The sequence below is a fragment of the Schistocerca nitens genome, chromosome 1 (assembly GCF_023898315.1).
Source record: "Schistocerca nitens isolate TAMUIC-IGC-003100 chromosome 1, iqSchNite1.1, whole genome shotgun sequence".
In the NCBI taxonomy this organism is placed as follows: Eukaryota; Metazoa; Arthropoda; class Insecta; order Orthoptera; family Acrididae; genus Schistocerca; species Schistocerca nitens.
Window position 1 is genome coordinate 355,615,312 of NC_064614.1, and position 24,756 is coordinate 355,640,067.

Consider the following 24,756-nt stretch of genomic DNA (forward strand, 5'->3'; position numbering starts at 1 on the left):
GACTGGGAGTATTGTCAATTATAAGGATAGCTTTCAGTGGAAGCTTTCCCTTCTTTAGCTCTTTTCTCACTCCTGGTACAAACATTTCATGTCTGTCCACCCGCGCTTTCTTCTGAGCGCAATACTGCACTGGTAGAGTATTTATGTCAGTGTGTTGAAAACAACGTGGACGTTGGGATTTTCCAATCACCATAAGTTTATGACTCCCATTTTCATTACAACACGCCATTAATGTTACGTGCTATTTCTGTTGCCTATAACCATGAGCTTCCTTCTCATTATTGGCAGCTAATGTATTTGAAGAAAGCATCTAGTAAAATACTCCTGTTTCATCACCATTATAAAAGTTATACAAGACAGCAGCAGTTAAATCTTCTTCCTCTATTATCTTCCGTATCTTGCTTACAAACTCATCAGCGTCCTTATCGTTAGCTGAGCGACTTTCCCCGGTGACTGTCAGCTGCCGAATGCCATGTAGTTTTTTCCAGTTTGATAGCCAACCTTCGCTCACTGCAAACAAGTTACTATCGCCAAGTTGTTTGTTAATTACAGCTGCATTTTCCTTTATAATCGGGACACTGACTGGAATTCGTTTACTGCATTGTTGTTTGAACCATCTATAAACAGCTACGTCCAGTTCTTCATTCTCACTTTTTCGCATATCCTTCCATTTTCCCAACTCACTATCCATTTGTGTTGAGTATTGTCGAATAACATCTTCTTTCTTTTTGATGTCATAAATACTTGTTCATCAAACATTGAAATCAGCAGCAATGTCATTCTGCGAAGAACCTCAGTTTAACTTATCTAAAATTTCGAGTTTCTGCTTGAGGTCTAGTGTAAAGTGTTTCCTTTTAGAAGACATGAGTCCAAACTGTAAAAAAGCTACAATTTCAAAGACAACAGATAAAGCATTGTTTAACTAAGCATTATTGCACACGATAATTCATCATGCACATGTTTTTGGATGTGCACTGGATTAATGAGAGGCTGTCCACTGCTCTCTCTCATCCATTTTCATTTTCATTCCTTTCAGTGTTCACTAACAATATTGCTCCGCAAAACATACAAATATGCTGCTGGAACCTATCTGGACTTTTACCATCTCCTGCATAAATGTATAATGTTGTTGAATATTTATCCGATTTTAACATCACTTCAATTCTGATTACAAATGGATTCAGGCAAACTGCAGTTTAAATTTAGTAGATATTCATATAAAGACAATGTACATGGTATAGATTCCCATGGTTGGCAGCAGGACAAAATTTGCTGCCCACATTTGTCCTAGTTCTCAGCCAAGCTGGTGTCAGTGCTTCCCCCTCCAGCAATTCTGAATTCTTCAAAAGAGATAGTGCTACTTCAGCATGACTCAAACTGCTCGAGCAGTTTTCTTCACATCTTGAGAAATCTCGGGTTTCATTCAATCTTTATATGGCTCTGCAATCTAGTAACATTTGTTGGTACTATTTCTACGATGTTTCTTAGCGTTTTAATATATTATGGATTTTAATTAATACAAGTAACTGAGAAGTGCAGACTGCAAGTCTTGCTGGGCATATGTCACATTTAACAGTAAAAAAAAAACTGCAATCACAATTCAGTACAAATTTTGAGTTTTTGCCTGTCCTATCTAGTTATGTCTGTTGGTACTATCTTCATGATAGGTCTAGCCGCTGTAATTTATTCTCGAGATAGTAATTATTGTCAGTTTAAAATTATTTATTTTGTTTATTAGGGATTTTAATTCTTGATTAACTATCTTTCTTGTTTCATTTTCAAGCTGATTACAAGATGGTAATGTTTCTACCGATTTTTCTAAAATGTGAATAGGGATTAAAATGTTCATTTACAATCCATTTAGTAAATCATGTCAAATGAGTGGTCCAACTGGCCTATGCCATAGTAATGCAGAGACAATCCATCCAAGTCTGCATACAAATGGGTTCACATGTTCCATTATCAACTTTCAGAGTTAGATCAAAAAAGTAATCTTTTCTTTGAGGTATACACTGAAAACAACACCACCTGAAAACTATCATTGCTATTATACAGGTGCAGTACGCAAGCGCAAAAAAATGAATATCAAGGGCATTTTTTCAGATATGGAGGATGTGTGCAGAATAACTTCTTCCTCTGTCTAATCATTGCTTAATTCCTCCACAGAGCTAAAGAATTTATCGGCATTCTCCAACATCAAAACAGATGAACATTTACTTTCAAGGCTTTAAACTAGAATAAATCGAGCTTTTACTTACACACTGATCGATGATGACAGCATATAAGACATTCAAATGCCAAAAGCTGTGCGTCTTCTGGAACCAAATTTGCTCCGGCACAGAATGTAGTTATACAGTTTACTAAAACTTTTGGAGACATGTCCATCCCAGATGTATCACTCCCCTCAATATCTTTAACTGCTTCCCTCTGAATTCGTGGTGAGTCAAGGAACTTGGTAAATTCTCTCAAAAGTGATACAGCAAGCTGTGTTCCTCCCAAAACAGAAACAAGTTTTTTCACAGAAGCATGGCAATGCTGACGCACTTTGGATGCAGGTGAAGTCATACAAAATATAATGGCTTTATGCAATGGATTTGCTTTGCCATTTAATTTATGAGGGTGGTCAAGTAACAGTCTTTCACATAACTGCATAACATGGCACAGAGCTGAAAAAGACACAAAACATGCCCAATTAGTTTCTCTATACTAAATTTTTCATAATTCTTCTTGAAACCATGCAAACAAAGAGTAAATATACCATCATCTGAAGCAAGAGTTAGGAATTTATCAGATACAAAAAGCTGTTTGTCCATATCCAGTACTATATTCCATAAATTTCCTAATTTCTTCTCTAATGCAACATCCGCTGAAGCCATTTTCAGAAGCATACATGTTGCACTCAGAGCTTCTGTCACAACAGGAATCTGCAAATAAAAATAATACTTTTAGGAAAAAGAGTCAGTATGTATGGATTCTGTGAACATTTTTAGAACATTCCAATGAATACCCTTAACTTACATACATAGTCAACAATTCATGAATGCTGACAGATTCTGGAACAGAAAATTTTTAATAAGGTTCCAGGTCTCCACAAAGATAACTGCACAATATTTAGCTTACAATGACATATCTCCAAGATGTAATAATCATTGTTTTATGTTAAACAACAGAAAATATAGATATCTGCCATCCAATATGAAAAACGTGTCTGTAGCAGGTGTTAGTAATGGGCTGTCATGCCTGGAATTTTTTCCAAGACTTTCTTTTTTTACATTACTGATGAGTTTCATGAAATTCAGTGCCGTACAGACAATGTTTGAAGTTCAGTTCAACATTCTACAGAATATACAATATAAAATGATATTCCCTAACGAATTATATCTTTTCTTTCCCAACAGGACAAGAAGCAATTTTATACCACCAGTCTGTTTATACTAGAATTAGTCAGCATATTTTTGTGATTAAACTTGTGATATCTTAGGTGTCAACAAACACTGGGTAACAACCGCTGTCCTAATACACCACAAAGAAGAGTTAACAAAACTGGTGGAATATCACAGACATCGGTGGCTTCCTTTTCCTGTATTCAGATATTCTGATCTTGACATTAGTACTGAATTACAGTCTCTCAGACACTATGAACTAATTAATCAGAATGTAGAGAGATTCTTTGTTGTGTTTTGCTCAAGATTCACAGTAGTCACTGATGATCTGCTTCTGACAGGTAGACTTCTCAGTTGATATTGCAAAGGATAAGCTAAGAAGATGAAACTGCCTCACCTTCTCTCTGCACACATGAAACGTTGAGTGCTATTGATAAAGGATTTCGTATTGATTCCATATATTTAGATTTTCAGAAGGCACTGTACCACGTAAGTGGATTGTAGTGAAGTTGCATGCTTATGGGATATCATCTCAGTTATGTGACTGGAGTTGTGATTTCCTGTGAGAGAGAACACAGTTTGTATTAACTGATGGACAGTCATCGAGTAAAACAGAAGTGATTTCTGGCATTTCGTAACTTAGTATTGCTGTTCCTTATCTACGTAAATGATTTAGCAGACAATCTGCGCAGCTGCCTTAGGATGTCTGCAGATGATGCTGTCGTTTAATGACTAGTTAAGCCATCAGAAGATCAAAACAAATTGCAAAACGATTTAGAAAAGATGTCTGTATGGTGCAAAAATTGGCAATTGACCCTAAATAATGAACAGCACGAGGTCATCTACACGAGTGCTAAAAGAAATCTGTTAAACTTCGCTTATAGAATAAAACAGTAAACTCTAAAGGCCATAAGGTCAACTAAATACCAAGGAATTACAATTACGAACAACTGAAATTGGGAGGAACACATCAACAATGGTGTGGGGAAGGATAACCAAAGTCTGTGTTTGATTGGCAGGACACTTAGAAAATGCAACAAATCTACTAGAGATACTGCCTACACTATGCTTGTCCATCCTGTTTTAGAATACTGTGGCGCAATGTGGGATCCTTCTCAGATAGGATTTACAGAGTACATTGAGAAAGTTCAAAGAAGGGCCACACTTTTGTATTATCACAAAATAGGGGAGAGAGTTCAAATGGTTCAAATGGCTCTGAGCACTTTGGGACTTAACATCTGAGGTCATCAGTCCCCCTAAAACTTGTAACTACTTAAACCTAACTAACCTAAGGACATCACACACATCCATGCCTGAGGCACAATTCGAACCTGCGACCGTAGCGGTCGCACAGTTCCAGACTGAAACGTCTATAACTGCTCGGCCACCACAGCCGGCCGGGGGAGAGTATCACTGAAATGATACAGGATTTGGGGTGGACATCATTGAAACAAAGCTGTTTTCCTTGTGGTGGAATCTTCTCACAAAATTCAATCATCAACTTTCTCCTCCAAATGTGAAAATATTTTTTTGACACTGACCTACCCCAAGGAGAAACGATCATCATAATAAAATAAGGAAAATCAGAGTTCACACGGAAAGATATAGGTGTTCGTTTTTTCCGCGTGCTGCACAAGATTGGAATAATAGAGAATTATTGTGAAGGTGGTTCAATGAACCTTCTGCCAGGCACTTTAATGTGATCTGCAGAGTATCCGTGTAGATGTAGATGTACAGATAACTGCTATCTGTGTAGTTCAGAAAAGCTGGGGGTGGAGCTGAGGATCCAGGTGGCCAGATTGTTCAGCAGCCATTGAAATCAAGCGTGTTACGTTCAGCAGCATGTTGTGCCATACAGTAGTCTACTTTGCTTTTCGCCACAGTTTGGCAGCGGCCATTTCTCTTGCTAGACGCCGACCCTCCTTTTCCACTATGCCCCCCCTTCCCCCCCCCCCCCTCTCACACTCCACTTCCTGATCCTGCACCTGGCTGGCAGTCTCTAATCCCCGTATGCCCTGCCAGACAGAGTTGTTCTCTCCCCCACCCATACCTTGCTATCCCTCTCCCCTCCCTGCTCCACTTCAGATAGCTATTCACATTATAGTCACATTCCAGTCAGAGCTGCCAGTTGTGGCAGCCAAGTGTGCATGAGGTGCACTTGCCTGTGTGAATGTGTGTTATGTTTTCTCTGCTGAGGAAGGCTTTTGTTGATAGCTACATGTTTAAGTCTTTTTGTTGTGCCTGTCTGCAATTCAATGGGTCATCTTTACAGTGAGTAGCAAATCTGTCCTACTCCTAATATTGCTGTTGTTCAGGTTTCTGATATGTGGTCACATTAATGTAACTGGATGATGTATTACTTCCCTGCACACCCATTACGGTTGTAAGCCGGTTGAAAAATGAGCCAGAATCTGAGGATACTTTTCTCTACCTTAGTTTTGTAACTATTACATCAGTCTGACATTTTTCCTTTCTTGTGCTCGATGAGTGAATGCTGAATTCCCTATCAACTGAGTCATTGTTAAAACCCCTATAAGAAAAAACAAATTGTCACTCAATGGTTAAAAAATAGCCCTCTTAACAAAGGACTACACAGAGTTCAAAACAGAACTCCAAAGATCTTTCTGATTATTCTTTATGTGCTATAAATATCCTCTCACGAATGCACAGCATTACCACCAAAAATGGTATGATCAATGGAATGCTTGTCAGAAACAGGTTGGTGGCATTAGCAAAACTTTGTCTCCGCATAACAGCTGAAATATGATAACATACGAGTTCTGTAACAATAATATAATTCATTACAGTAGTGTGAAATTAATAGATGTATTGTTTTAAAACAAAATAACAATCATTAACACCAGTATTATGGATCTGTACATTTTGGCAGGTTTATATTAGTGTAACCTGCATTCCAACCAAATTACAAAAAGCTTCTCTAACAACCTAAAGCCCACGAAACCTAGGACGGTACTTCCGTGCATGGAGGCAGAGCGGAAAGGAAGCACGGGGGAATGAGAACTGCGCATGCGCGGCAGCTGAGTGTGGGCAAACAAAGTCTACGTTGCCAAAATGCATTGTTGCAGACAACAGTCAGGCTCGTTTGACTACAGTACATTGTATTATACGTTCAAATCTATAAGGGGAATAATAAATATTAAAATCAATTCCGATCAGTCACCACGAGAGAAATATTAATTCATGTCCACTGCTCCACAGATTTACTCTGCGTGACATTGGAAGGCGAGAACAGCTGACACAGCTTTGTGAAGACGTGAAGTACAATTTTTTTCAAAATGACATTGAAAATGCTTGCAATAATTACCATTTATTGCAACTTGAACTGCAGTAAAGTAAAAATTTAATACACAACAAAATTAACTTCACACACAAACTGAAATCATTATATTTGCTTGACAACTGCTTCTGTAGGTGTGTGTGTGTGTGTGTGTGTGTGTGTGTGTGTGTGTGTGATGGTAGTTAAGTGTAATCACTGCATGTAAAAAAGAATTAGTGGTAAGACTTACGCAAAAGTGGTCAGTAAGTCGTCATATTTTTTGTTGTTAATAGGCATTATGAGTGTAAATTAACACGTTCAATACTACAGTGAGAGACCACATTTATAATCCATTGAACACGCAAACAATTAACCATCATATGCGAATAACTCCAGGGAATCTGACCAATAACATTGAAAACCACCAATATCTCGACAAGTAACAGTTACTGTCATTTTGGGGCCTTACCAGTTCATGACTTCAAAATGACAGACTTACAACAGGGTGGGAGAAGCTTAACTTCTCCTTGGGCAATATGTTGAACATTATAGTCTGTGTAATTAGAAGGATACAAATTCCTAATCAAAAGGCTTGGAAGTTTTCATTATTATGTATGCAACTGATATGTTGACAAAAACTTTTTAAAACAACAAGTCTTTAAAACTAAGAAATATTATTACTTTCTTCCAAAGTCTATATCGTAATACCATCGTCACTTCTATTTGAGTCTGTTTCCGAACAATCTGATTTTAAATTTATGATGATAGGTTCAAGATTTATATCCGTCATCACTTCCCTTTCAAATTCTTCTCTCTGAAGCTTTTCAGCATGCCACACAGAATGTGCCCATGCTACAAGTGGGATGTTGTCTGTTGCCTCATTGTCTATTACCTCATGCACAAGTGATTCACAGAAAAGGCAAAGGGAGAGGAATGAAATTGGGGTGGGGGGAGGGGGGCGGGGGGAGTGTTACAAGAAGGCAGTAAGGCAGTACACCACCTGGACAGGGAAGCAGTAGTGGGGACAGAAAAGAGAAAAGGAAAGGAAAGGAAAGATAAGGTGAGGGAATGGGAAACAGCTTAGCTAAGATTTAGACCAGGAAGATTGGGGAAGAGCACAGGATATCCATGAGGGGCAATTCCCAGCTGTACAGCTTAGAGAAACTTTTGTAGGAAAGCAGCATCCAAATAGCATGCATAGTGAAGTAGCTTTTTAAGTCATCTGTGGTACGCATATGTACCCAACTGTCTATTCACATAAACAGCCACCACCAAAATGTGGCAAACCGCCAATTTGACCATTCAGTTGCAGAAGATGCTGCACACAACACTAATGGCTTCACAGCTGCTTCACTACACATGCCGTTTAGACACACACTTCCAGTCCTAGTTTCTCTGAACCATACATCTACATCTACATCTATACTCCGCGAGCCACCTTACGGTGTGTGGCGGAGGGTACTTATTGTACCACTATCTGATCCCCCCTTCCCTGTTCCATTCACGAATTGTGCGTGGGAAGAACGACTGCTTGTAAGTCTCCGTATTTGCTCTAATTTCTCGGATCTTTTCGTTGTGATCATTACGCGAGATATATGTGGGCGGTAGTAATATGTTGCCCATCTCTTCCCGGAATGTGCTCTCTCGTAATTTCGATAATAAACCTCTCCGTATTGCGTAACGCCTTTCTTGAAGTGTCCGCCACTGGAGCTTGTTCAGCATCTCCGTAACGCTCTCGCGCTGACTAAATGTCCCCATGACGAATCGCGCTGCTTTTCGCTGGATCATGTCTATCTCTTCTATTAATCCAACCTGGTAAGGGTCCCATACTGATGAGCAATACTCAAGAATCGGACGAACAAGCGTTTTGTAAGCTACTTCTTTCGTCGATGAGTCACATTTTCTTAGAATTCTTCCTATGAATCTCAACCTGGCGCCTGCTTTTCCCACTATTTGTTTTATGTGATCATTCCACTTCAGATCGCTCCGGATAGTAACTCCTAAGTATTTTACGGTCGTTACCGCTTCCAATGATTTACCACCTATGGCATAATCGTACTGGAATGGATTTCTGCCCCTATGTATGCGCATTATATTACATTTATCTACGTTTAGGGAAAGCTGCCAACTGTCGCACCATTCATTAATCCTCTGCAGGTCTTCCTGGAGTACGTACGAGTCTTCTGATGTTGCTACTTTCTTGTAGACAACCGTGTCATCTGCAAATAGCCTCACGGAGCTACCGATGTTGTCAACTAAGTCATTTATGTATATTGTAAACAATAAAGGTCCTATCACGCTTCCTTGCGGTACTCCCGAAATTACCTCTACATCTGCAGATTTTGAACCGTTAAGAATGACATGTTGTGTTCTTTCTTCTAGGAAATCCTGAATCCAATCACAAACCTGGTCCGATATTCCGTAAGCACGTATTTTTTTCACTAAACGTAAGTGCGGAACCGTATCAAATGCCTTCCTGAAGTCCAGGAATACGGCATCAATCTGCTCGCCAGTGTCTACGGCACTGTGAATTTCTTGGACAAATAGGGCGAGCTGGGTTTCACATGATCTCTGTTTGCGGAATCCATGTTGGTTATGATGAAGGAGATTTGTATTATCTAAGAACGTCATAATACGAGAACACAAAACATGTTCCATTATTCTACAACAGATTGACGTAAGTGAAATAGGCCTATAATTATTCGCATCTGATTTATGACCCTTCTTGAAAATGGGAACGACCTGTGCTTTCTTCCAGTCGCTAGGTACTTTACGTTCTTCCAGAGATCTACGATAAATTGCTGATAGAAAGGGGGCAAGTTCTTTAGCATAATCACTGTAGAATCTTAAGGGTATCTCGTCTGGTCCGGATGCTTTTCCGCTACTAAGTGATAGCAGTTGTTTTTCAATTCCGATATCGTTTATTTCAATATTTTCCATTTTGGCGTCCGTGCGACGGCTGAAGTCAGGGACCGTGTTACGATTTTCCGCAGTGAAACAGTTTCGGAACACTGAATTCAGTATTTCTGCCTTTCTTCGGTCGTCCTCTGTTTCGGTGCCATCGTGGTCAACGAGTGACTGAATAGGGGATTTAGATCCGCTTACCGATTTTACATATGACCAAAACTTTTTAGGGTTCTTGTTTAGATTGTTTGCCAATGTTTTATGTTCGAATTCGTTGAATGCTTCTCTCATTGCTCTCTTTACGCTCTTTTTCGCTTCGTTCAGCTTTTCCTTATCAGCTATGATTCGACTACTCTTAAACCTATGGTGAAGCTTTCTTTGTTTCCGTAGTACCTTTCGTACATGATTGTTATACCACGGTGGATCTTTCCCCTCGCTTTGGACCTTAGTCGGTACGAACTTATCTAAGGCGTACTGGACGATGTTTCTGAATTTTTTCCATTTTTGTTCCACATCCTCTTCCTCAGAAATGAACGTTTGATGGTGGTCACTCAGATATTCTGCGATTTGTGCCCTATCACTCTTGTTAAGCAAATAGATTTTCCTTCCTTTCTTGGCATTTCTTATTACACTTGTAGTCATTGATGCAACCACTGACTTATGATCACTGATACCCTCTTCTACATTCACGGAGTCGAAAAGTTCCGGTCTATTTGTTGCTATGAGGTCTAAAACGTTAGCTTCACGAGTTGGTTCTCTAACTATCTGCTCGAAGTAATTCTCGGACAAGGCAGTCAGGATAATGTCACAAGAGTCTCTGTCCCTGGCTCCAGTTCTGATTGTGTGACTATCCCATTCTATACCTGGTAGATTGAAGTCTCCCCCTATTACAATAGTATGATCACGAAACTTCTTCACGACGTTCTGCAGGTTCTCTCTGAGGCGCTCAACTACTACGGTTGCTGATGCAGGTGGCCTATAGAAGCATCCGACTATCATATCTGACCCACCTTTGATACTTAACTTAACCCAGATTATTTCACATTCGCATTCGCTAATAACTTCACTGGATATTATTGAATTCTTTACTGCTATAAATACTCCTCCACCATTGGCGTTTATCCTATCCTTGCGGTATATATTCCATTCTGTGTCTAGGATTTCGTTACTGTTCACTTCCGGTTTTAACCAACTTTCCGTTCCTAATACTATATGCGCACTATTTCCTTCAATAAGAGATACTAATTCAGGAACCTTGCCCTGGATACTCCTGCAGTTTACCAATATTACGTTAACTTTTCCTGTTTTTGGTCTCTGAGGACGGACGTTCTTTATCAACGATGATAATGTTCTCTCTGGTAAGCCGTCAGGTATTTTATCGTTTCGCCCAAGGGGGGGTCCCTCTAACCTAAAAAACCCCCGTGTGCACGCCACACGTACTCTGCTACCCTAGTAGCTGCTTCCGGTGTGTAGTGCACGCCTGACCTGTCTAGGGGGGCCCTACAGTTCTCCACCCAATAACGGAGGTCGATGAATTTGCAACCATTATAGTCGCAGAGTCGTCTGAGCCTCTGGTTTAGACCCTCCACACGGCTCCAAACCAGAGGACCGCGATCGACTCTGGGCACTATGCTGCAGATATTAAGCTCAGCTTGCACTCCGCGTGCGATGCTGGTTGTCTTCACCAAATCAGCCAGCCGCCGGAAGGAACCAAGGATGGCCTCAGAACCCAAGCGGCAGGCGTCATTCGTTCCGACATGTGCTACTATCTGCAGCCGGTCACACCCAGTGCGTTCAATAGCTGCCGGAAGGGCCTCCTCCACATTACGGACGAGACCCCCCGGCAAGCACACCGAGTGCACACTGGCATTCTTCCCCGACCTACCCGCTATTTTCCTGAGGGGCTCCATAACCCGCCTAACGTTGGAGCTCCCTATAACTAATAGGCCCGCCCTCTGTGACTGTCGGGACCTTGCCGGAGAATCGGCCACTGGCCCAACAGGCGAGGCATCCTGTGGTGGCTCGGAAACGATGTCATCACCACTAGGAAGCACCCCGTACCTGTTGGAAAGGGGTAAGGCAGCCGCCACGCGGCCAGATCCCACCTTCGCCTTTCGGCCAGGCACGCGCGAGCCCACCACTGTCCGCCATTCACCCTGGAGTGATGGCTGACCGGTAAGATGCTCACTGCCGGAAGACGCAGCGACATCAGGGGTTCCATGTGATTCCAAGGCCACCGAAGTAGGCATAGGTCTCACCACAGTTGCCCCAACGCCACTACGAGCCGACGCCTGCGCCTCGAGCTCGATGAGCCTAACAGACAAAGCCTCCACCTGTCCCCGAAGAGTGGCCAATTCTCCTTGCGTCCGCTCACAACAACCACAGTCCCTACACATGTCTATGTTTACCCTACTCTATACGGTGACAAATTCCCAAGATAATCTTCTGATGAGCTACTCTGATAATCAAGAAACACTCACTGAAATACGAGACGCGAAAACTACGCTAGGTTTTCCCAGAAAAACTATTTAAAAGCTAAGCGCAGCAAATAAGCACAAAAACACTGTTATTGAAATAAAAGGTTCTACCTAGTAAGCACTCGAACACGCAAGAAATTACAAAAATAAACTAGTAATTACACAGATAACTGAAAATAAGTCGCTGCTGTTTGTAAAATATGTAAGAAGCAAACGGTGTACTCGCCTTAGTAGTAGCAGGAGCTAGCGATGCGCTCTCGCTGACGGTCTAACTGACACTGACTGAGCTGCTCTAACCAAACATACAAGCCTGCACGATACGAGAGTCGATACAACGGTCGATAGCAATGGCGGTACTGTACACTACACTGTTATTGAAATAAAAGGTTCTACCTAGTAAGCACTCGAACACGCAAGAAATTACAAAAATAAACTAGTAACTACACAGATAACTGAAAATAAGTCGCTGCTGTTTGTAAAATATGTAAGAAGCAAACGGTGTACTCGCCTTAGTAGTAGCAGGAGCTAGCGATGCGCTCTCGCTGCCGGTCTAACTGACAACCATACAGTTTGGAACGGTCTCTGCAGCATATACTATGCTCTCGCAATCCTCTTGGCCTCAACTTCTGCAAAACCTATTTCCCACTGCCTTCCCTTCTCCCTTCTGCCCCCAACACTCCTTTTCCATACAGATTATGAATTGCTTTCTTCTATCAATCTTCCTCCCCCTCTGCTCCCTTTTCCACCATTATCACTTTGTCTCTTCCTTCCCGTATCCCCTTTACCTCTACCCTCATTTCCTTTCCTCCCCTCCCTTTTCCCTGCACACTGTATTTACCACATAAATGTCCTATCCTCTGAACACATTTCATCTTGCTATGCAACCATTAATTCATCTGTCAAAAGACCAGCCTCACACTATCCCACTACCCCTTCCTCACCTTGTGCATTTTCTCCTACCCTTTCATCACCTCTATCTAATCAGACAGCTGCCCTCAATAACCAATAATCAACAATCCATTTCACTGTCAAGGTGAGCATTTGGGTATCTGTGTGGTTGTGTGTGAATGTGTGTGCTTTTCCTAGAGAAAGAGAGAGAGCTCAAAAGTTAGTGTAAATAATGTATTCTATCAATTTCTTCTTTGCGCACACACATCAGTTAGCTATATGCGAGTGTCTGCCTTTCCTTTATTTTATGTATTTTTTCAGTATAACACATCTGATAGAGCAATACTAACATATATCAAGAAAACAGTATATAAATTTGAAAAAAAAAAGTGATGCATCTTTGTGAAAGTTAAAGAATGACCATTAAGATGAATCAGTATTATGAGCTTGAGATTTTCTTTTTTTACACAACTAGCAGACCTGACAAAAATTACTTAATTAACAAACTCAATCAAATCTTTTTCAAGTTTTTCAAAGATATTAAAGTGGTATCAGTAAACTACAAACAATGTTTGTGAAATCTATCTCTACTTGTAGTTGGACTAAAATATGTGATGCTCTAACATACCCCTATCAAATCTATATTTCCATATTCCTGATTTCCATTGTAGTTTCATTTTCTTTTAAAAATTAAAGTAATTAAATTCATATTGTTTGAAAATTAGACATCTTAATAATTCCGTAACTATAGTGTATCTCAGTTGCTTTAAAGTATCTCTCACTGCTGTCCAAAATATCTGTTATACCGGCAAAAATTTTTGCACTGTTAAGACCTGCAAAATATTATTGCAATTTCTGTGCACATATAGTGGGCTATGGCAACATTCAGCAAGTGTAATGATCAATTAAGTACAGCTTCTGTACACTTTTAGAAATATGTAAAGCACCTTCCAGTGCTGTATATATTGTTAATAATTCACTAGTGCAAGAGGACACATGACATTTTTCTCACATTGTATTCTGACATACACAAGGTGGTCGGAAATTCCCATTACAGACTTCTGGGACTTTTAGAGGGGAGTGAATACATCGTATTTTGAATAGGAACCCATGTCCGAAAATGTCATCCAACGAGACTACAGAGCGTCAAGTTATAGGCGCAGGTGTCTGAAAATGTACGTATACACGGGGTGATTCCGTGATGATGTTACAGACTTTATAGGATGGCGGAGAACGATAAATGTATTAATTTGAAGTAAGGATCCATGACGGGAAACGAACGAGTTGAAAGTTATAAATGAAAACCGTTCTGATACCTCTGACAGTTGAATACATGTACCGGTTCTTGTATTGCGAAGAGTGTAGGGTTGGTAACTTTCAGTGGTGGTAGTGTGGACAAAAACAAGAAAAAATGTCCAGTAAACGAGGGTCTAAAGAGCGTAGCTTAACAGCTATAAACACTTGCTCAGTAGAGGAGATGTGTTTCACATTAGCGAAAATAAACGAATGGTCATAGCTCCTCAGGTATGCAATTTAGAGCCCACATTTACTGGACATTTTTTCTCGTTTTTGTCCACACTACCACCACTGAAAGTTACCAACCCTACACTCTTCGCAACACAAGAACCGGTACATGTATTAAACTGTCAGAGGTATCAGGACGGTTTTCGTTTATAGCTTTCGACTCATTCGTCTCCGGTACAGGGATCCTTACTTCAAATTAATACATTTATCGTTCTCCATTATCCAAGAAAGTCTGTAACATCATCACGGAATCACCACATGTATACATACATTTACAGACGCGCCTATAACTTTGACGCTCTGCAGTCTCGTTGGATGACGTTTCTGGACATGGGTTCCTATTCAAAATACGATGTACTCACTCCCCTCTACAAGTCCTGGAAGTCTGTAATGGGAATTTTCGTCCACCCTGTATGTTATGAGCACATATTTCGTGACATAAAAGGAATGCAATACATCTGAGTATGGGATGACCAGTGAAACACACAGTATGCTTCAAAATAAAGAAGTAATTGAAGCAGCAAACCATCTGCATATTAGTTATGTATTAAGCACTATTTTGTCACCAGTGCTTGTACATAGACAGATGTGGCTATCCTAGAGTATATGGCACACTCAGCAAAGAAAAAAAGGTGTAGGATGCAAAGCCATATTGCTTTGTGTGTCACTGCCTCAAACGGAGACAATTTTCCTTTGAAGTGGGAAATAAAGCATGCACACTATAATGTAAAGAACAGACACATACTGACTTAAATTATATAAAAAAACTGTTGATCAATGTTATTTTTGAACACAAACTATGCTGTTATTAATCAAATATGTAAAAATTATATCTGTGTGCTGTGTAAACATCAACATGTTATCAATGTACACCAAACCACAAACAAAAATAAACACATCACATCAAAATATCAAACATTACATTACACCATAATTTCAGTATGGAAATTCATGCCCTAGTTATTTGTTTAACTAAGATTTGATAATTCAAGACTGTTAAAGCTATTTATTTTGGGAGTTTGAATCTAAAATGTTGGGAATTTTCTTCTGTGCAAACAATCTGTTTCTATACTTCATTACATATGCCATGAGGCACCCTATCTAAATTATTATTGATTTTTGTAATTATAAGTATCATAAAGTCATAATATTAACAATACTCAGACTGCCTTTAATTGCTTACAATATATACAAGGCATTTCAGAACAGTGGTTACAAACTTTCAGGGATGAGTACACCAAGACGATGGAAAATCACAAAGCAATGTATGATTGGAAATGCTTCCCTCGTGCAGTAGTGTGACACAAAACACATAAAAGGAAGGACAGGAAAATCACAAAGCAATGTATGATTGGAAATGCTTCCCTCGTGCAGTAGTGTGACACAAAACACACAAAAGGAAGGACAGGAACGGAGTGAAAGACATGTTTATTGTGCTTACAAGGGAACCTCCTCATCGCACCCCCCTCAGATTTAGTTATAAGTTGGCACAGGGATAGGCCTTGAAAAACTGTACACAGATCAATCGAGAAAACAGGAAGAAGTTGTGTGGAACTATGAAAAAAATAAGCAAAATATACAAACTGAGTAGTCGATGCGCAAGCTAGGCAACATTAAGGAGCGTGTTAGCTTACGAGCGCCGTGGTCCTGTGGTTAGCGTGAGCAGCTGCGGAACGACAGGTCCTGGGTTCAAATCTTCTCTCGAGTGAAAAGTTTAATTTTTTATTTTCAGATAATTATCAAAGTTCAGGCACTCACACATAATCAACTTCGCTCTCCAAAATTCCAGGACATGTTCAGATTTGCTTGGACATATACAGGATTTGACGGTCTATGCACGGAAACATTTGAAAACGTAAAAAAACATGTTTTGACAGAGCACAGGGAAAACTGTGTGACTGTGAAACTGTTGCATTCATTTGATGCAGTTTATGTGACAAACTCTTAAGTTTTCATCACTTTTTTGGGAGTGATTATCACATCCACAAGAAAACCTAAATCGGATAAGTTAGAAGAATCTTTTTACCCATTCGCCAACTGTGCAAGTTAGGTGGGTCGACAACATATTCCTGTCATGTGACGCACATGCCGTCACCAGTATCGTAAAGAATATATCAGACGTGTTTTCCTGTGGAGGAATCGGTTGACCTATGACCTTGCGATCAAATGTTTTTGGTTCCTATTGGAGAGGCACGTCCTTTCGTCTACTAATCGCACGGTTTTGCGGTGCGGTCGCAAAACACAGACACTAAACTTATTACAGTGAACAGAGACGTCAGTGAATGAACGGACAGGTCATAACTTTGCGAAAATAAAGAAAGTAAAATTTTCACTCGAGGGAGGATTCGAACCAAGGACCTTTCGGTCGGCAGTTGCTCACTCTAACCATGAGACCACGGCGCTCATCAGCTAACAGTGTCCATTATGTTGCCTATATCCCACATGGACTACTCAGTTTGTATATTTTGCTTATTTTTTCATAGTTCCACACAACTTCTTCCTGTTTTCTCGACTGATCTATGTTCAGTTTTTCAAGGCCTATCCACTGTGTCAATTTATAACTAAATCTGAGGGGGGTGCGATGGGGAGGTTCCCTTGTTAGTACAATAGAAACCATGTAACTGAAACAAAAACAGGAAACGACCATTATCAAAGACAGCATCAAAACTATGATGTTCTCCATGCACTGGAGATGTGAGATCTGCATCATAGTCTGGTGTTGCAATTTGGAACACTTTCACTGATGATGATCAATGTCTGTTTTTGTTCCTATTTCTTGGTTTCTGCTGTACTGAGCATGAGAAACATGTTATGTCACCCTGTTCATAACCTTTCTTTCTTGTTTTTGTGTTGTCACTACTGCACCACAAAAATGTTTCCGACCACGCATCACTTTGCGATTTTCCATCGTGTAGTTATACTACATCTCTCCTGAAAGTTTGTAACCAATGTGGTGAAACACCCTGTGTATGGATCAGTGGCTGCTACTCCCTGGGTACTGTTGGAGTTAGTGTTAATTAGAGACTGAAAGTGTTAACTCAGTGTTTGTCAATGTTGAATATGCAAGTAAAACACCTCAAGATATGCTCACTTAACTTCAGTCACAGCTTAAAAAAAGTGTGTGTATGTGTTGTCAGTCACTTAGAATGTCCCATTACGTTCCACACACTAAAAACCCAGGTAGATGGAGGATGCAGTGAAGAGAATTGCAACCTCCATTGTCACCATAATAATGAGGACACAAGATGAGTATTAGTCTTTATTTAAGTAACTTACAACTAAGAATTTTATAATACTTGTGAAACGCTTCATTCTCATTTTTATGAAGCAAAACACAAAATTACTGTTATTCTTCTGTGACTCTGGTGATTTATAATGTTACAAGACCTACATCTAGCAATTAAACCATGCATTAAACTGAGATGTCTGCTGCTAGGAATGCAACTTTGTACCTGCATACTGAAAGTATCTTTAACAGCAACAGCAATTACTAAACAAAGATGTTTAATGGTGTACAATTCTAACAGCAATAAGCTGGCTTTCAGCAATGAAGGAAATTGGTTAAACCCAACTGATAGTATCAAACCTTTATGTTGAAAGCTTAGGATTATTCATCATATTGTGAATCTCCTGACCTAGCGGCAGCAGGGAACTCACACACAAAACGATTTAACGTTTACAAGCTTTTGGAGCCAGTGGCCCCTTCTGGCGGGAGAGTTGAAGGGAAGGAAGAGGGGTGAAGGGAAAGGTCTGGAGAGGTTTAGGGAAATGGATACAGTTCAGAGAAGTCACCCTGAACCCCGAGTCAAGAGAGATTTACCGGACAGGGTGAGAAGGAAAGATTGATTGTTGGCGACTCCACCTGATGAGATTTGAAAACCTGAGAGCTTAAAGGTGGAAAACAGGGTAATATGCAAGACAGAGATAACTACTAAAACATCGTGCATGAGCTAATAAGAGTGAAAAGCTAACTGCATTGTACATAACAGAGGGACATGTTGTAGTGACCTGAGGAAAGGTTCTGAAGCAATGCTGGATGAGAAGAAGTCTTGGAATGCTTGTAAGGGATGATTCTGAGGTAGTGGTGGTGGACCAAGTTGGGATCATGGTCGAAGCTGTTCAAGGCAGGGTTCAATGTCAGGTTTGCTGTTGGGAAGGTTTTGGGATTGGATTGCAAAGTGATATTTCCAGTTGACATTATGTGTACAGGAAAGTAGGTCCTTTACCAAAAGAGCATTGTTAAATGTAGGTTTAGGGCTGAAAGTGAAACCCTATGAAGGTAGAGATAATTGAGGAAGGAAGAGTGCTTTGGACGAGAGGTTGAGAACACACTAATGTTGTCACTAGGTTCTTGTGGGATGTTAAGGAGGTTGGCCATGCTTGGTTTGCAGGTGAGTGGTGGTGGTTGATTTTGTGGCTGTTTGGAGAGCTGCAGATGGACAAGAATGGTACACCACTGTTCAGGTAGTTTAGGAGAAGATGGGATAGTTTTCTGAGGTGAAGCCTGGCATGTTGTGACAGTCTGAAGTTGGCTTGGCGGATGATACCATCCAAGGAAACATTAGGAGCAGATAACTGCAGGATTTTGTAGAAGGAGAAAAGTCTGGTGGAGAGGAAACTGGCAATGAGGCATATAGGTCACAGATAAGGCGTGTAAGTGCAAGAGATTGCTGTATTTGAAATTGTGAAAGAGGCTGGTGTGGAGTAGGATTACATCCAGAAAAAAAAGAGTCTCTCAATGTCAGACCTTTGGCAGTAACTCCTACAGACAAATAAGTTTCAAGAAACAGAATGTGGGACCTCAATTTTGATAGTGCAAAAGCATATTTTCAAAAATAATGGATGTAATATGTGGTGGGATTTATCATGAAAAGAGAGGACGGTTTGGAGCATTAGAATTGGTGGGAGTGGCAAAAACGAGAGGCAGAGGGTGGAAAAAAGATAGAAAAACAGAAGAAAAGCAGGGAAAAAATTTGGAACAATCAGAAAAATTCAAACAAAAATCGTGAGAACCGACAATGGCTAACAAGAAGCAATGAAGGGTGATAACTTCTCGCCACAAGATTGGTCTATATGATCTGTAAAAAAAAGATTGGAAAAGAAAAATGAAAGTGGGAAAGAAAAGAAGAAAAGCGACATGGGAAGTTGTGAAAGACAAAAATTTAAAAACTGACCATGCAGAAAGAGAAAGTCATAGAAGATAACGTATACTACTCTGCTTCGCAAAAACATAATGGAGGAGACAACAGTAGAAGTTGTTTAGAGCAATTTTGGCGAAAAACAAGCACACAAAAACGTGAAAGAATTGTGTATAAACAGTGTAAGGGAGGATAGGAAAGAATATAGCTGTCAAATTTGAAAATAAATCAGTGAAAGACGATTGGGACAAGGCACTGCAGTGTAGTGGACCGTAGGCAAATTCATAAATAACAATGGAATTCTTATACGCAAAAAGCAACGCACCCCTCTATGTTCACGAAAACTGGTACTAGAAAAGATGTAGGGGGGCAAAGTGTTGATTCATCTGGGTGGTACAGATAAATAAACGATCAGACTAATAGCGTAAAAGGTAAAAAACAGACGATAGTTTGAACAAGACAGATGACAACAAAGACTGACAAGAGGGTTGCATAAGGAGGTGTGATGCCCAAATGGACTAATATAACAATGAAAATAATCAATTATTGGCAATATAACTTAAATGGATAGATAAAAAAATCTACTCACCAAGTGGCAGCAGGGGCAAACACACACAAAAGAATTTTACTTTTAAAAGCTTTCAGAGCCACTTGCTCCTTCTTCTGGCAGAAGAGTTGAAGGGGAAGGAAGAGGGGTGAAGGAAAAGAAGAAACCCAGTATTTTAGAGATTCCAGGAATTTCAACAGGTCAGATTCAGCATGAGTACATACAGCAAAGATATCATCAATGTATCTAAACCAAACCAGTTTTCATTACCCTCAGTGACATTCACTTTCTGTCTGGGCAGTTTTGAAAATTTTGTCTTCTTTCACAACTTTCCCTATCTCCTTATTTTCCAATCTCTTTTTCAGATCATATAGACCACTTGCTCCTTGTTAACCACTGTCTGTTCTCAAAATTTTTTTTACTATTTTTTCTGATTTTTCCCTTTTTCCCTAATTTTCTTCCATTTTTCTATCTTTTTCCATCCACTGCCTCTCGTTTTTGTCACTCCCACCATTACTAACAATCTAAACAGTCCTCTCTTGCCCTGATGAATCCCACCGCATGTTACACCTGTTCTTTTCGAAAAGATCAGACTATGGAAAATCCAGGATGGAACTTAACAATATAATGAAAAGATAAGTTGCCACTCACCATATGGCAAAGATGCTGAGTCGCAGAGTGGCACAACAAAAAGACTGTCACAAATAAAGCTTCCAGCCTGTAAGGTCTTCATAAAAAATAAGACGACACACACACACACACACACACACACACACACACACACACACGCCTCACAACTGCTGGGGGGGGGGGGGGGGGGGCGCACAGGGACGAGTTGGAGAGAGGATAAGGCAGCTATGTGCAGTTGGGAGGTTAGACGGAGGGCAGGGCAGAGGTGAGGGAGTGGGGGGTGGATGCGGGTGGAAAAGAAGAGAAGTAAAAAGACTACGTGTCATGGTGGAATGAGGGCTGTATAGTGCTGGAAAGGGAACTGGAAGGCTAGATAGGTGAGGACAATGACTACCGAAGATTAAGGCCAGGAGGATTACAGGAACATATGATATATTACAGGGAAACTTCCCACCTACGCAATTCAGAAAAGCTGGTGTTGGTGGGAAGGATCCATATAGCACAGGCAGTGAAGCAGTCACTGAAATGAAGGATGTCATGTTTGGCAGCGTGCTCACCAACCGGGTGGTCTACTTGTTTCTTGGCCACAGTTTATCAGTGGCCATTCATGCCCACAAAGAATGCAGCACAATGGTTGCAGCTTAGCTTGTAGATCACATGGCTGGTTTCATAGGTAGTCCTGCCTTTGATGGGATAGGTGATGTTTGTGACCAGAATGGAGTAGGTGGTGGTGGGAGGATGTATGGGACAGGGCTTGCATCTAGGTACATTACAGGGGTATGAACCATGTGGTAAGGGGTTGGGAGCAGGGGTTGTGTATGGACGGACGAGTATATTGTGTAGGTTCAGTGGACGGTGAAGTACCACTGTGGGAGGGGTAGGAAGGATAGTGAGCAGGATATTTCTCATTTCAGGGCACGTCGAGATGTAGGCAAAACCCTAGGGGAGAAAGTAATTCAGTAGTGGCCAGACAGTGAGACTTTGGGGGGTGCTGGGGGACTGGAAAGATAAGGCACGGGAGATTTGTTTTTGTACATGGCTGGGAGGATAAGTACAGTCTGAGAAGGCTTCAGTGAGACACTCAGTATATTTCGAGAGAGACTGCTCATCACTGCAGATGTGACTACCACAGGTGGCTAGGCTTTTTTTTTGGAAGGGACTTCTTGGTATGGAACAGGTGGCAACTGTCAAAGTAGAGGTATAGCTGGTGGTCTGAAGGTTTGATGAGGACGGAGGTACCGATGTAGCCATCTCTGAGGTGGAGGTCAACATCTAGGAAGGTGGCTCGTTGGGTTAAGTAGGAGGAAGTGAAGCAAATGGGGAAGAAGTTGTTGAGGTTCTGGAGGAATGTGGATAGGGTGTCGTCACCCTTAATCCAGATAGCAAAGATGTCATCAGTGAATCTGAATGTGGTGAGGGTTTTAGGATTCTGGGCGTATAGAAAGGATTCCTCTAGATGGCCCATGAATAGGTTGGCACAGGAGGGTGCCATGCGGGCACCCATAGCTGTATCTCGGATTTGTCTGTAGGTAATGCCATCAAAGGAGAAATAATTGTGGGTAAGGATATAGTTGGTCATGGAGGTTGTTGGTTTGTAATCTTCCGGGCATTGGGAAAGGTAGTGCTCAATAGCGGTAAGGCCATGGGCATTAGGGAAGTTAGTGTAAAGGGGGATGGCATCAACAGGAGGGCACCATGTGGTAAAGGAACAGGAACTGTGGAGAGTCAGTGGAGGAAATGGTTGGTATCTTTTAAAAGAGTTTTTAAAAGGTGTATGTGTGCGTCTTCAATTTCTGAGGAAGTTCTTACAGGCCAAAAGCTTTATTTGTAAAAGTCTTTTTGTTGTGCCTATCTGCGACTCAGCATCTCCGCTGTATGGTTAGTGGCAACTTTTCTTTTCACAATATTGTCACTTTTCGAAAACAAGCTTTTGCATTATCAAAACTAAGGTCTCACATTCTGTTTCTCGAAACGTACTTGTCCCTTGGTATTGCTCCCAAAGGCCTAACACTGAAAGTCCCTTTTTCAAGATGTAATCCTACTCTACCCCAGCCTCTTTTACAATTTCAAACACAGCAATCTCTTGCACTTACCTTACTGATCTGTGACCCATATACCTCATCTCCCAGTTTGCACTCTACCAGACTTCTCTCCTCCTACAAAATTCTGCAGTTATCTGCCCCTCATGTTTCCTTGGATGATATCATCTGCCAAGCCAACTTCAGACTGTAACAACATGCCAGGCTTCACCTCAAAAAACTATCCCACCTTCTCCTAAACTACCTGAAAAGTGGTGTACCATTTTTGTCCATCTGCAGCTCTCCCAACAGCCACAAAATCAACCACCACTCCTCACCTGCAAACCAAGCATGGCCAACCTCCTTAACATTCCACAGCCTTCACCACTGTCTCCCAGACCAGTAATAACTCATAATCACAAGAACCAGTCACAACAGTATACTGTTCTCAACCTCTCATCCAAAGCACTCCCCCCTCCAAATTACCTATATCATTGATGGGTCTCACTTTCAGCCCTAAACCTGCATTTAACCATGCTGTTTAGGTGAAGGACCTACTTTCCTGTACACATAATGTCAACTGGAAATATCACTTTGCAATCCAATCCCAAAATCTTCCCAACAGCAAACCTGACATTGAACCCAGCCTTCAACAGCTCAGACCACGATCCCAACTTTATCCACCACCACTACCTCAGATTCATCCCTTACAAGCATTCCACGAATTCTCACATAAAGCACTGCTTCACAACCTTTCCTCAGGTCCCTACAACATGACCCTAACCTGTCCCCTGCATAACTAACCTGTCCCCTGCATAACTAACCTGTCCCCTGCATAACTAACCTGTCCCCTGCATAACTAACCTGTCCCCTGCATAACTAACCTGTCCCCTGCATAACTAACCTGTCCCCTGCATAACTAACCTGTCCCCTGCATAACTAACCTGTCCCCTGCATAACTAACCTGTCCCCTGCATAACTAACCTGTCTCCTGCATAACTAACCTGTCCCCTGCATAACTAACCTGTCCCCTGCATAACTAACCTGTCCCCTGCATAACTAACCTGTCCCCTGCATAACTAACCTGTCCCCTGCATAACTAACCTGTCCCCTGCATAACTAACCTGTCCCCTGCATAACTAACCTGTCCCCTGCATAACTAACCTGTCCCCTGCATAACTAACCTGTCCTCTCCATAACTAACCTGTCCTCTCCATAACTAACCTGTCCTCTCCATAACTCTAGGTTCTACGTTCCCTCAAAGCTGATGACTCTGTCCTTATCCTCCCAGCAAGCAAAAGATCTACCATTGTGGTAGTTGACTGACACAAGTATGTTAGTGAAGGTCTACGTCAGCTGTCTGATGCCTTTACATACAACATCTGCCTTTAAGACTTCATCCCTGTGATGCAAACTGACCTGCAGTCCCTGCTAAAAACCTAAGGACCCTCACAAGGACCCTACACCTCAATCCACAGAACTTCTTACCCATCCAAACCACGCACCCCAACCTTTTACCTTATTCTTAAAATCTACAAACCCAATCATCCAGGCTGTCCTACTGTTGCCAGCTTCAAAGCACCCAACGAACGTACATCTGCCTTAGTTGACTAACACCTGCAACCTATAGTACTAAGACTTCCCTCCTACATTAAAGATACCAAACATTCCTTAGATGATCTGAAATCCGTGTCCATCCCATGCCCACCACACATATGCTTGTCACCATTGATGCTGTGTCTCCCTCTATACCAACAACGCACACATACATGGTATGCCTGCTGCTGAACATTTCCTCAGTGAATGCCCACCTGATTCCAAACCTATGACATACTTTCTTGCTCACCTTAATCAACTTAATACTTACCAACAATTACTTCATGTTTGAGGAGCAGATACACAAACAGATCAGGGGTACGGCCATGGGAACCAGGATGGGTCCTTCCCATGCCAACCTTTTCATGAGTCGC

General features: G+C 41.1%; 1 protein-coding gene across 1 annotated transcript in view; it reads right to left on the reverse strand.

The window, feature by feature from the left end:
• Positions 1–24,756, reverse strand: part of LOC126248822 (eIF-2-alpha kinase activator GCN1) — a 282,568-nt gene that overhangs the window by 170,935 nt on the left and 86,877 nt on the right. The window contains exons 10-11 of the mRNA XM_049950239.1: positions 2,759–2,924; positions 2,259–2,666 (exon numbers count right to left, since the gene is read on the reverse strand). Of these exons, the coding sequence (XP_049806196.1) occupies positions 2,259–2,666; positions 2,759–2,924 (574 nt within the window). The remainder of the gene's footprint in view (positions 1–2,258; positions 2,667–2,758; positions 2,925–24,756) is intronic.